Below are 14790 nucleotides of genomic sequence, written 5' to 3'. Positions count from 1 at the left end.
TTCGGATTACACAGCATTTTAATGATACACCTGTTCCCCCTACTTCTCCTGGTTGCCTGAACAGCAAGACTCAAGCCGCATACACACTAAACGATTTTTATGGACGATATGGACAATAACAAAATCGTTCAACGATATATCGTACATATCATTCAGTGTGTATGCAGTGAACAACCAATGATGCTCTCTCCCGCGGGTCGTTAACGATGTCTTTTGTCATCCGTACATGCAGACCAATCTGACGATATAGTCAAAAAATGCCTGTTCAGAGATGTGGCAGGATGACTTCACTGAAAGATATCTTTAAAGGAATCTTTCAGTGCGTACACCCAATATTGTTTATCCTGCACTACAGAAAGCTCAAGGGAAATATTTTATCAATATCGTTCATACAGCACATCGTCTAGTGTGTGTGAGCCAATGTGTATCCACAGGACCGACAGCTCTCTCTTCCATCCATGCTGCAATCTCATAGGCTGTTAGTGGGGCTTAGAGGGGAATATCACTGAGCAGCTGTCCTGAAATTTTGACCTCTCCATGGTAATCCAATACAGAAACCACAGAAATACTGTACTTACTATGTCTAAAGGCAAAATAGTACTTCTCATGCAAAAAAGAGTAATAATACCAAAAAGGAAGGGAAGAGAGTTGGCTGTGTGTGGCTGTAGTGAGAGGAAAACCAAAAATACAACTTTTCATTTTATTCTAACAAATTATATTTTGACATATGTAGTATATAATGTGATATACCTATGAAACACATAGTGTTTGGCATGTGAGACAAATCAGGGCATACAGTCACATAAACAAAATTATTTCTACTGTTGTCCGTATCTGTGTTTTACAGCATCATTGATCACAGCAAATTACTTTGGTCCATTTTAAATCGTCACATTCAGAAAGAAGGAATCTGCTATAAAGCTGATTATCCAGAAGTGTGTGGCAGTTAGAAGACGCTATCGCTGTAGAACCAGGAGAACAGTGAGCACCTTAAATGGTGTAAATGAAAGTTTCAGAGCCTGGTCCTCCAGCATTACTGTCTGTCTGTCACTTGGACGTTCTAGGAGGTCACACCTGAGAGGAGATATGATAACATCATTTTACAAAATGCCATGTAAAGTACACCTCAGTCATACTGAAAGTAATATGACAAAAATGAACATAAGTAAATGGAAACAAGCACAAATTATATTGTTACATTCTCCATCTCAAGGTTATTACCCTAAACAAACCCCTTTTGGGAAAATTGATCTTGGGTAATTTAGGGGGGAGATGTATTGAGCAGTGTCAAGAGTGGAGAAGTATAGAAGTTGTCCATAGCAACCAATCAGCTTCGACCTATCAGTTAGAGAATGTACTTAATAAATGATATGTCAAAGCTGATTGGTTACTACTGGCAACTTCTTCACTTAATACATGGCTTGATATATGTCCTTTGTTCCATCAACAAACAGGTATGTGACTACCTTACAGGTAACTGCACAATAGCACTCAGTGATTGTCATTATCTATAGACCTTGGCTAAAACCATAACTTTGTAATAAATTTGTGTATACTCACAAGAAAACCTCTTTCACCGGAAGAGATGTCTGCAGCCAGGTGTCCACAGTGCTGCCGTAAGACTCATACAATCTGAGTACAAGGGAGTCTGGCCGCTTCTCTGCCTGGGAGAGCAACAAGATGCAGCAAACAAAGTTAACCAGTAACCCAGTGAAACGTTTGTAACAATCAGAAAACTTCAGTAGGGAAACGGTCAAAACAAAACACCACACGGCTGCGAGTGAGGGAGGGAACGCAGTGTCCCCAGCATGACTCAGAGAAAAGGATTTCAAATCCCCTTTTCTCTTTCCTCACTGCTGGGGGACACTGGACCATGGGACGGTCAACAGCCGCCTCCAGGGGAGGGAACGCTGAGCCTGCCTGACCGGAGAACTGTACGCCCAAAGTGGGTGTCGCCAAAGGCAAAAACATGAATAACGAGCGAAAGTGTGGACAGATGACCAAGTAGCCGCCTGGCAGACTTGCTCTGCGGAAGCCTCATACCATGCCGCCCAGGAGGATGCCAACAGGAAATGGTCTGCTTCGTAGCACTTAGCCTTCCTGAAGAGGCCCCCAGGAGCAGCAGAGAAGAGGCACTGAAGCTGCTCCTATGTAAGCCTGTAGCAGACACAGCAGTGACAGGCTTCGCAGGAATGGCGTTGGTGGAGGTGGTGAGCACTAGTAAATCCAGACTGCACCACAGCAGGAGGGGCAAAACAAGCCCCTCAAGCACCCATCGGCGCCACCCTCCTCACCGGACCTGCTAAAGTGCACTGTACAAACCAGTGAACCCCCTCTCCCTGCACCGGGGAAACCAATGGTATAGCCCGCTGCTCATGGCTGCCTGTGTGCCCACTCCCCACAGGGAAGCGGACACTGAAACCCGCAGACAATGGTGGCGGCCATACGGGACAGCGCTACACTTCTGCACCCTCTAAAAGAGTGAGAGTGCGCTCCGGTCCCCGGGTCCAGGCGGTCTCAGTGAAACCTGAGTGCCAAAGTGCCCCGCAGGCTCCCACAGCGGCTGCACTACCTGCGGTCCGCTGATGCTAGCAGCGCACAGCTAAGCTTAGTAAAAAGAAATAAAAAGTTTAGAAAGTAAAAGAAAACCTACCTAAATAACCGCAGCCCCCAGGAAACATGCCCAAATCCGGAGGACACTTACAGATGTGTCCTCTTGCATCTTTGCTGATCGCGCTACAAACGTGCACACGCATTGTGCCATGCGATTAGCCACGTCCACATATGCTACGGTGCACCATGCGATGATTTGGACATGCGGGTACGCCATTCGCGCCATGCGTGGCGCAATTTGTTGCGAAAGCAGAAAAGATGCAAGAGGACACATCTGTATATCGCACTGACCTCTTGGGAGTTGCAGAGGGGAGAAGTTTAGGCTTAAAGTGATAGTTCTTAGTTTAAGTGCCAGCTCCTATAACACCCAGCAACTCCCCATGTTCCAGTGTCCCCCAGCATTGAGGAAAGAGAAAGAGGTTTAGAATTGTATCACTTCTAATCTCAAACATTCTAACACAGCAAACTTGTGTGGATATGTTAAGCTGCCCATCCACTAGGCGATTAAACTTAGCGATTGATCGATAACGACCGTCGTTATCGATCACTTGGTAATCGCCCGCAAATCGTGCAGTTTAATGTCTAATACGACCAGTGATGCGTGCTCCCGCTGGTCGTATTGGACATCTATCATCGAGCAAACAAGCTGGTCAACCTGACGATAACGTCAGGTTCAGCATGTTACCAGATGATTGATGAGCCTGCACTGAACGACTGCTCGTTCAGTGTAGGCACATCGCAGACATAGAAACGACAGCACGATTACAATGTCGTAATAGTGCTGTCGTTTAAATGTGGTGTAGTGGATGGGCAGCATTAGTGTGACACACATGCCATAGAGCGAATCCAATTGTTGCTAGTCTGCTGCTCTGTGGTGTCAGTAGTTTTGCAAAACTAATCAGAGCTTCTTGCTCTTTTGATACCATGGGCATAGCCGCACAGCAACCAGAATTGTGTGTGTAACTGCTGGGCACAAATGGGGTCATTCAAATCTAACCTATAGCCACAAAGTGCCATTGGAAAGCAGGGGCAAAATCACTTTGCAACCAGTAACATCGCCAGTTTTCTCAGCTGGGATAGCGCAATCTACCATGATGTGCAGCAGCACATTGCAGAAGACTTTACATGCCCGAATGTGTGGAAGAGAACTTAAGGGAATAAAGATCACAGGGCTGTGCGCAAGGTCATTACAGTGCATAATCTGTGGCCCCTGCTTTGTACAACGCAGTGCTTCCCAATGTAGTCCTCAGGACACACTAACCATGCATGTTTCCATATCTACTTCCTGGATCTGGATCATAGGTATATATAATAAAATATATTATGTTTTAAAGCACCTGTGTTTAGCAGAGCTGTTCTTCTAAGAAATAACATGCAGGCAGAAGGTAAATACAAATTAATGTGCCAATAAATCATAACATTGATCTGTAAAAGGAATATTGAATATACCTTTTTGACAGTTTCTAGAACAACTGCTGGAGACAGGACAGTAAAGGCACTCCATGAGCTGGACTGAGTAAGCAGAGATGAGGTGGTGAGGAGGGGGAAACAGAAGTTATGTGCGCTCTGAATAACTCCAGCGTCCTGAAATGTACCTAGTTGAGTAAGGAGACAAAGCAAAGTGAGGCACATCTAACAGTAACCAAAGCAACAAAACATACAAAGCACATTATCAATGCACAGTATGGTGGCCTTCTAGTGAGGTGTATAATTAATAATCAGTGGCTATACATTCCCCTATTATGCCTGGTCATTTATATACCGATCACCTAAATGTCATAAAGGCCCATGATATGTCATCAAAATAAGTTCTCATTAAAGTCAAGTGATTTCAACAAACATTTTGTTTACTCAAAACCTCTTTAATATGATTTTATCCTTTAATTCCTGAAAACACTACATTATGAAGTCATAACACTATAAATACTGTAGCTTCCACAACCTAATGGCAATTGAGAGGAAGACAACCAACAAGATCTAGTACATTCATGGAAAAATGTGTGTCCTTATTTAAGAAGCAAGATTAAAGAGTAATCACAGAATCTCCTGTCTTAACTCGTACTTATTTGAAATTGTAAACACAATAGCTATAGACACTAATACCTAAGACTATGAATTGAGCATCCCGCTTCATGCAGCAAGTATCAATCTTATACTAAAATACATACTCTCATGTGGCATAAGTGCATAGGAAAACTCATGATGTCCAATATCAGCAGTTGCATCTGGGGACTTTGGGGCTCTTAGTCTGATAGAAAACATGCAAAAAATACATATTATTACCAAAGATATCACCTCACGGTTCTAAATTATGACATGGGTGTTATGGAGTTCAATGTTTAATATTTCTAGTAATGACGCTAACAGTGACTACTCTAATTAGGAACAAAATATTACTTTTCTTTGCAGAACAGAATGTTAAATCACACAAATGTGTTGAATTCACTACACTTGGGGGCCTATGTATCAAAGCTTGATGAGATGATAAAATTGTGAGAGAAAAAGTATTAACCAATCAGCTCCTAACTGTCAATTTGCAAACACAGCCTATAAAAGGTAAGGTAGAAGCAGATTGGTTGGTGATTTATATCTCACAATTTTATCTCTTATCAAACTTTGATATATAGGTCCCTAAGTCACTAAAAAATCTATAACACAGTACTGTAAATGTCCTTGACAAACAGTGGGGGAGATGATTCAAGCGCCGAAGCGGCATCAGTGCATGTTATGTGCGCTAATACCGCTTCTCCCCCATGTATGATTGGGGGGCTGGGCTCTACAAGATAACAATATGGGCATATGAGCGCTGGTATGGATTAGAATTGGTGGACCGCACAAATAAAAATATATGAATGTAATGAATAATCAGTAATCAATAATAAAACAAAAAAATAAATAAATAAAAAATAAAAAAACAAAGATGAAAATAGAAAGAAAAAACAGCAAAGGAGAGAAAAGGCATAAACAGTTTTATGGAATTAATGTTTATAGTCTTTATAGACTAGTTGGGGGTGTGCCAGTTCTGCATGTACCCCACGAGGGGTCCGCTGTGCTATTGCCACCTAACTCACCCTAACTAGCTCGGCGTTGACTGCTGACTTTAGCTACAGATTCCCATCTGAGCCGCGATCACATGTCCTGCCGGGCTGGCACCGCTTGATGACAGAGGGTCCTTTGTCAAGGATTTTATTTTTATTTACTTTTTATGTTATTATTATCTTTATTTATCTTTATATTTATTCTTATTTTGTTAGTTTCATATCATTGCTTATCTTTCATTTCTATTTTTCTTTAACTTTTCTCAATCTACACCATTCTGGCATAAACCAAAATGGAGTCAGGCACAGAAAAAAGAACATGTGCTTGCCTCCAACCCTCCTGCAACTTCCGGGACCGGATATCCGGGTTTTAACTCTTTTTACTAATTAGTCACACTATAAATAAAGCCATACCAAGGCCCACCCCCTTCATCCTTGACAAAGGACCCGTGGAAGGTCCGAAACGCATTGGTGATTGGAAGGAGTGCACAGGAAAAGAACAACTGCCGCTGCCTCTACAAGCCCACTGAACATCCCCCGGCGCCCTCTGTCATCAAGCGGTGCCAGCCCGGCAGGACATGTGATCGCAGCTCAGATGGGAATCTGCAGCTGAAGTCAGCAGTTAACGCCGAGCTAGTTAGGGTGAGTTAGATGGCAATAGCACAGCGGACCCCTCTTGGGGTACATGCAGAACTGGCACACCCCCAACTAGTCTATAAAGACTATAAACATTAATTCCATAATACTGTTTATGCCTTTTCTCTCCTTTGCTGTTTTTTCTTTCTATTTTCATCTTTGTTTTTTTATTTTTATTTTTTTTTTGTTTTATTATTGATTACTGATTATTCATTACATTCATATATTTTTATTTGTGTGGTCCACCAATTCTAATCCATACCAGCGCTCATATACCCATATTTTTAATCTGACCACTATTTATTGAGCTGCGGAAATACAAGCGCAACACACCATTTTTATTTTTAACTTCCTTCTACAAGATAACAGCGCCGATAGCCTGGGCTATGTATGAACGGTCAGTTCGCCTGACCGTTCTGCCTGCTGCAGCTGTCGCTATCGACAGCTACAGCTTGGTGATGCCCTATCCCCACAGCAGGGACAGCGCTGTCCCTGGTGCGGAGGCTGCCGTCTCCAGGGCTGCACGCGGGATCTCACGATACTTGCGGGATCCCACACAAGCTCAGTGGAGCCGGCCGGGACTGAGACGCAGCACATCAGTTATCACACCCCCGCTCCAGCCAATGAGATGTTAATACATCTCATCGGTAGTGCTTCCTGCTAATACATCTCATCGGTAGTGCTTCCTGCTAATACATCTCATCGGTAGTGCTTCCTGCTTCGCCTCAGTAAAGAGGCGAAGCAGGAAACGTTATAGTGGCACGTTAAGTGCTGCTATAAAACATCTCCCCCAGTATCTATAAGCAAGTATGTGGTCCAATGGTCTAACAGGATTTACATTTTTTACATAGTGAGAAATTATTTTCTCAGCGTTCAAATGGAGTAGAAAGTATAACACTGGTGATAAGCATTATGAAGAAGATGCATGGCATCTATGCTAAAAAAAGAAATAGAAAATCCCATCCAATACCCTCATCCAGCCAGGGATCCAATTTCCATATAGCAATGAGAAACAGGACAGTAATAAGAGAAAAACAATCACAAGTAGATTGCTATTGAAGGTAATTGTTACCATCAGAATGAATATTGCATATATCTCCCAGCCTCAGGCATAATCAAAGGATGTGGCTTGGACTGACATATATATGCGCCTGTGTGCTGGTCTGCATATACCGTAGTTGCAATTATACAAATATGCCTGAACGACGTCATTCACAGACATATCACGTCGGCTGTGCTGCACAGCCTATGCCCAATATATCTACACATATACTGTATTGGGGCATCATGCTGTGTGTACTGGGAGTCAGCCAACCGTCCGTACACTTGCAGCGGAGGCCACACTGCTGGGGGGGGAGGGAAGAGGCCAGGATTTCCGTCGGCTGACACAGATTTCCTGGCTTCTTTCCGTCATCTGCGAACCTCAGCCTGTGTGACCCCATGGTCTCTCAGTCTGCCAGGGGACACTCAGATTTGACTATGCTGTGTCCATGGACGCAGCTCAGAACATTAGTACATGCAGGAGATATGGTAACACAGCAGGAGGTGTCATAATTGCAAGGATGGAATTGCAAGCAGCTTGCAAGTCCGTCCACTGCTGAATCAGCCCCACTGTGTCACAGGGAGTCATATTGGATTTTTTGCCTTTGGTTCATTAATACCAGATGGCTTATATGAAAATATTGAACTAAAAATAATTTGCTAGAGAAAATGTTTTTCTTTGAAGAAATAAAAAACTGGAGTTATGAAAGATGCATAACAGAAGGAATGATCTTAGATAATCTGTATTTGATTGAAAGTTGATACAATGTTTTGTTACAATTTCAAAACAAGGGTTGAACAAAGAGGATAGATTATAATTTTCAATGTATATTTTAGAAGTAAAAAATATTGATCAAATACAATCAGGTGCATAAATATTGGGACATGAGAGAATTTTCATATTTTGGCCTCTATTCACCACCATAATGGCTTTGAAATGAAACAAACAAGATGTGCTTTAACTGCAGACTTTCAGATTTAATTTGAGGGTAATTACATCCAAATCAGGTGAATGGTGTAGGAATTACAACGGTTTCTATATGTGCCTCCCACTTTTTAAGGGGCCAAAAGTAATGGGACTATCAACTCAAAAGCTATTTCATGGACAGGTGTGGGCTATTCCCTCGGTATTTCATTATCAATTAAGCAGGTAAAAGGTCTGGAGTTGATTCTAGGTGTGACATTTGCATTTGGAATCAGTTGCTGTCGACTCTCAATATGAGATCCAAAGAGCTGTCACTTTCAGTGAAGCAAGCCATCATTAGGCTGAAAAATCAAAACAAACCCATCAGAGAGATAGCAAAAACATTAGGTGTGGCCAAATCAACTGTTTGGAACAGTCTTAAAAAGAAAGAACGCACCGGAGAGCTCAGCAATACCAAAAGACCCGGAAGACCATAGAAAACAACTGTAGTGGATGACAGAATAATTATTTCCCTGGTGAAGAAAAACCCCTTCACAACAGTTGGCCAAATCAAGAACACTCTCCAGGAGGTAGGTGTATATGTGTCAAAGTCAACAATCAAGAGAAGACTTCACAAGAGTGAATATAGAGGGTTCACCAATTGGTGAGCCACAAAAACAGGAAGACCAGATTAGAGTTTGCCAAACAACATCTAAAAAAGCCATTACAGTTCTGGAACAACATCCTATGGACAGATGAGACAAAGATCAACTTGTACCAGAGGGATGGGAAGAGAAGAGTATGGAGAAGGAAAGGAACTGCTCATGATCCAAAACATACCACCTCATCAGTGAAGCAGTGTCATGGCGTGGGCATGTATGGCTGCCAATGGAACTGGTTCCCTTGTATTTATTGATGATGTGACTGCTGACAAAAGCAGCAGAATGAATTCTGAGAAGTTTCGGGCAATATTATATGCTCATATTCAGTCAAATGCTTCAGAACTCATTGGACAGCGCTTCACAGTGCAGATGGACAATGACCCAAAGCATACTGCAAAAGCAACCAAAGAGTTTTTTAAGGCTAAAAAGTGGAATGTTATGCAATGGCCAAGTCAATCCCCTGACCTGAATCCGATTGAGCATGCATTTCACTTGATGAAGACAAAACTGAAGGGAAAATGTCCCAAGAACAAGCAGGAACTGTAGACATTTGCAGTAGAGGCCTGGCACAGCATCACCAGGGATGAAACCCAGCGTTTGGTGATGTCTATGCGTTCCAGACTTCAGGCTGTAATTGCCTGCAAAGGATTTGCAACAAAGTATTAAAAAGTGAAAGTTAGATTTGGGATTGTTTAGTTTGTCCCATTACTTTTGGCCCCTTAAAAAGTGGGAGGCACATATAGAAACCGTTGTAATTCCTACACCGTTCACCTGATTTGGATGTAATTACCCTCAAATTAAATCTGAAAGTCTGCAGTTAAAGCACATCTTGTTTGTTTCATTTCAAAGTAGGGGTGAGCGGGTTCGGTTTTACTCAGATTTACTCGGTTCTTATCGCCACTTTACCGCAAATTCGGATTTATTATATTGGCTATCCAAAACACATGATAGGCGATAGCCAATAAAATGCCGTTTAAAGATCCGAGTAAATCCGAGTAAAACCGAACCCGCTCACCCCTATTTCAAAGCCATTGTGGTGGTGAATAGAGGAGAAAATATGAAAATTCTGTCAATGTCCCAATATTTAGGGACCTGACTGTATTGTTTAAAATAAACATTGAAGAAGTGAACTGAATGAATCCTTTAAAGCTCTAATAAATATCTAAAGGTTAATCTGGTAAAACAGAAAGCCTGTAAAATAAATTAAGCAAATATAGGTGGGTTAGAAGCAGGAATAATAAATATTTTGTTTGAAAATACAGTATAAGTTTCCTAATGGGGACTTTTTTTTATTTATGCAAGCAATGAGAGAACTATAATTAGGCACTGTACTACAGATTTTGCAAAAAATATATGAACAGTTAAAAATGTATTTTGGCTTTGGATCACAGTACAAATAAACATTGAAAGTAACAGAGTGGAGAATAACCTAAGGTGATTGGAACTAATATTATTATAACTACTATAAACCACATAGGTTTTCATATATCAAATAAATTATGTTACAGTATAATAGATATACTCATAAATGACTGTCTAGAACTGAAAATCAGTGCAAGGTAGGATATGTATTTGGATTGTGTTTTTCTTATAGGTTATTGGATCATATGTATAAAGATTCTCAGAAAAAGATAAATTTTTTATAAATTGAAGTGTTGTGTTTCTTTGTTATAAAGTATCAGAGTACTCACTAGCGGTTCTTCTTTTCTATATACTTCATGTGGAACCTGACTACCTAGGAGGGGCTTCTGACGGTCACTTATCTCATAATTAAGATGCAACCAGGGGACTTTGGAAAGCTAGGTGCCAAAAGGTGCAGCCCTCAGGGTTCCTTATCAGACATAGTAGGCTGTAAAGTAGTAAGCCGCATAGTAGGCTGTTAAATAATGTATAACCTGCAGAGATAATACTGTATAAAGTAAAGCAAAGTTCAGGGAGAACATAACCAAAAATACACCTCCTGACACATGATTTACCCGTGGTCATAACCTCTTTACCAAGAGCACTTCAAAACTTACAATAGCTCTCTGGCTGTAGGTACTTTTATGGTTTGTTCAATTATCCAACCCCCTCTGCATGGTCTTTACCCCCAGTATTATTATCAATTTCGTTTAGCTGAATAAAACATTATTAATTACTATGATAAATGAACCAATATGTGCATAGTTTGGTATCTGAATACTAATTTGGAATCTCTATACTATACTAATATCTTATTTTGTTCTTGAACTCCTGGCAGAAAAAAACATTTTAATAGAAAACCAACACCTTAACAGGTAAAGCCATGAGGGCTCCATCCACAGGACTTCTATGGGCGCCTCCAATTGCACCATTATACAAGCTGAATGAAATACTGACAAGTGAATAGCCGCCGGTACCCCTAACCCTCCCCCCTCTAACCCCAACCAACCCTTGGTGGTGCCTAACCCTAACCTCCCTTGTGGGTGCCTAACCCTAACCCCCCCTCCCTGCACCCTAAACCTAACCCTCCCCAGGTGGGTGCCTAACCCTAACTTCCCCCCGGGGGTGCCTAACTCTAACCCCCCCCTTCCCCAATCCTAACCCTCCCCGGGGGGTGCCTAACCCTATGTCCCCACACTGGGTTCCTAAACCTAACCCTCACCACCCCCTGCGCGGCTACAACCTAACTGTCCCCGGCTTACCTTGTTCGGGATGCCGGGCGTCGGGATTTCGGCGTGGGGCTAAGGATAGGCGTCGGGATTTCGATGCCTATCTTTAGTCCCGGGTCGGCCTTCCATCGTCTGGATTCTGACGGCCGGCATTCCGGGAGGCGGTAAATTAACCGCTTCCCATACAACCAGTAAAACATGGATTATTTAGAATCCAAACAGTTCTCCAGAAAGGTGATGGCGACTCGGTGAGCAAATTACTTACCCAGCTCCTCAAATGTGCTTTACCTGCTCTGATTACAATTTATCCACATGCCGCCATTCAGAGTAGTTTAAGGTTTTAACATGGGTGAGTATATGAGCAGCAGAAGCCCCTGGTGTGAGATACCCATGGTTTTGCTAGCTGCTTGAACTTTTATTTAAAGAATTATGTTGAAGTATACACTGTAAAAAAGGTAATAGAACTTATAAAAAAAGCAAATAAATGACATTCTTATATATAAAAAGTAACTCACAAGGAAAGGCTTAAAACATTCCCATGTACTGAGCAACCATATTTACAGTCATTTAGCACAGCAACTCCAAAGCCATACTCTGACAGATCCATCCAGCGGTGAGCCCAAACCTGCGTTACAAAAATGCAGCTTAATATAGGTATAAAAATGCACATACTGTATATAGGGTCACTGCGGAGCTGAACGCAAATCTATTTGTATCTTACAGCTAAGCATGCTCCGGAACCAAGCACACATTGATTAAGAGTTCTGCAGAAATCAGTAATATCTACCCTTATCTACCCTCTTTTCAGATGTGTCTTTTGCACCTTGTACAGGGCTGGTGCAAGTACACAGATAGGGGCAGTCAGGCTGCAGAGATACACACAACTATGCATACAGGCAAATATGTATATGCCTTTGGTTCTGTGCACGCAATGCGTAAACAACAATGTCAGATTTACATTCAACTCTGCATTGGCCACGTACAGCAAAAATGAGACGTAAAGGATCAAAAGTCTTAAACTCTGAAAAAGTAGTTACAAAATTATTAGAGGCTAAGATTGTAATGTGTGTGTGTGTAAGTAGCAAGACACAAATAAATGTAGCACTATGCATGAATTGCCATTGTTTTGCTATTTAAAGCACAATTCTATTTTTTAATAAAGTTGGTTACTCATTGGGGCAAATATAAAAAATGCATAAACACAGTGTTATGCGTTCTTATGCATTTCAAAGGAAGACTTTTTGTTTAATATTTTTGAATACTCTGTATCTCAATTATCTAAAATATTATGGGAAACAATGTAGAAGACATTTTCAAATATAACCTTTCATATCGTCAGTACATATGGACGCATCTAAGAAGGCCGAATAAATACAGAAAAATAAATGTACTGATTCGTTTTGCATTTATTTTCTATTCTTTAATAGTTAAAATAAATGTAATGTTGATGTCTATGTGTACTTGTTTTCAATAGTGAGGATTCAATATTGGACTTGCCCTGTCCCCACCATAAAGCAAATAGAAAAATGTGAATTTCCTTTTACGATGTAATAAAGGTATACTATGCAGCGCTGTACTGCAACTGAAGCTAAAATAAATGCAAACCAAATATTGCATTATATTTAAAGTACTACGCCTTCTATCTTGTAGCAGGCAATTCAAATATTGCATTCACTGTAGTGCAGTAAAGAGTCCACTTTGCTTCCAGCAATTTCATGACTGATTTAAAAATGTAGCAGTCAGTATAAATGCCCAAACCTCATATCGGGCCCAGTCCCAAGAAGTATTGCGGTGTGTGGGTCTTTGCAGGTGCCCAAACTGAATCTCGTAAGTCGCATTGGTACTGTGAACTGTGGTCGGGAATTCAACTTTCAAGAATTTATGAGCTTCATTCCAAATCACCTGTTTTGAAAAAGAATTTGTTAAAAAGCAGACAACCCAAGCATACATGTGCCATGTCAAAAATATACTTAAATCAAATATTTCTCAGTGTAGTATAGAGCATAAATTGGGATTTAGTCAGTTCACCAACGTTCAGGATGCCGGCGGGCAATATCCCAGCGCCGGAATTCCGACCTGCGGCCACAACACCGGAATCCCGACATCAGGTGAGATGCGGACACCGGAATCCCGACAGCCAGCATCCCGATCGTAAGTACAGTGGCCGAGATTGGCTGTTAGCCACAGGATGGGGGGGGGGGGGGGTTAGGTTTAGTCACCACGGGGTTAGGCTGCGGGGGCGGGAGGTTAGGATTAGGCACCACCAGGGGGGAATAGGGGTAGGCACTAAGGGGGGAGGGCTAGGTGGCCAGTCAGAATTCTGAGTGTCGGGATGCACCTGTCAGCATTTTGACATTTTGACAGCCGGCATCCCGACTGCTGGGCTTCCATACCCAACCCTCTAAATTTATCTTGGAGATGAAATCAGACAGTATATAGATGTGTCCTTACACATTTTTGCTGCAGTCGTGTCAAAAAGCCCCTCTTGGCGCGCCAGGCCACGTGAGACTCTGCTAGCGGTGGGCTTCTTTTTATGCCAAAAATGCGTCTAAGTTGCAATTTGTAGCGAGTATGACGCTTCAGCAGAGTGTGCTGATTAATTTGATATACAACACTTGTATATCTGTGTGTGACTGAGTCTCTGAATCTATATACAAAGTGCTACAATGTAGCAGCCGCAGTTTTTTTTTATTTTAAGTTCCGTTGTGCTTCTTATACAGACTCAGGTGTCTGCTGATGCGTCCTAGTCACATCGCACTGCAGACGCATTTTCAGGGAAAAAAAGACGCCCAACGCTAGCAGAGATGCACGGGACCTAGCAGCTCACTCACGCCAGGCAAGTTGTGTTCCATGACGTATTAAGGCTAGATGTATGAGGGTACATCTGTATGATGTGATGATAGCATTAGGTGTTTATACATTATCATATTGTATACAGCTTATACTGATCACAAGAGCATGGGGACATCAGGATTTTTTAGTGTCACTAACTCACTCATTACACGTTTCCATTAAAGTACATCCAGGAGGCTCAATACAGATTCCATTAAAACGTATAGGCGGAGACCTGATTCCTGCCCGGTCTGAGCTGCTGCAAAAATTAAGTCATTCTGCAGAGTGGAAAGGATTGTCCACCCACTGATTTACATCAAGGCATACCACTTCTTTCAATAAATTTTTAATTTTTCAACAAGAAAAACACAATACAACCGAAGAAAATAAAGACACATTACTTACAATAATAGTTACATATAAATGACATAAAA

At 41.7% G+C, this 14790-nt stretch overlaps 1 protein-coding gene across 1 annotated transcript in view; it reads right to left on the bottom strand.

The window, feature by feature from the left end:
- Positions 1-686: 686 nt before the first annotated feature.
- The window catches only part of MAN2C1 (mannosidase alpha class 2C member 1), a 59527-nt gene continuing 45423 nt past the window's right edge, over positions 687-14790 (bottom strand). Inside the window, exons 21-26 of the mRNA XM_088445792.1 lie at positions 13283-13426; positions 12040-12149; positions 4782-4861; positions 4063-4208; positions 1561-1664; positions 687-1074 (exon numbers count right to left, since the gene is read on the bottom strand). Coding sequence (XP_088301918.1) covers positions 957-1074; positions 1561-1664; positions 4063-4208; positions 4782-4861; positions 12040-12149; positions 13283-13426 — 702 coding nt within the window. The 3' untranslated portion in view covers positions 687-956. The remainder of the gene's footprint in view (positions 1075-1560; positions 1665-4062; positions 4209-4781; positions 4862-12039; positions 12150-13282; positions 13427-14790) is intronic.

This window comes from Taudactylus pleione, unplaced genomic scaffold (assembly GCF_031769625.1).
Source record: "Taudactylus pleione unplaced genomic scaffold, aTauple2 ptg000019l, whole genome shotgun sequence".
NCBI classification, from domain to species: Eukaryota; Metazoa; Chordata; class Amphibia; order Anura; family Myobatrachidae; genus Taudactylus; species Taudactylus pleione.
The sequence above is the reverse complement of the archived record's forward strand: the minus strand, read 5'-3'. Positions and strand labels throughout refer to the sequence as shown.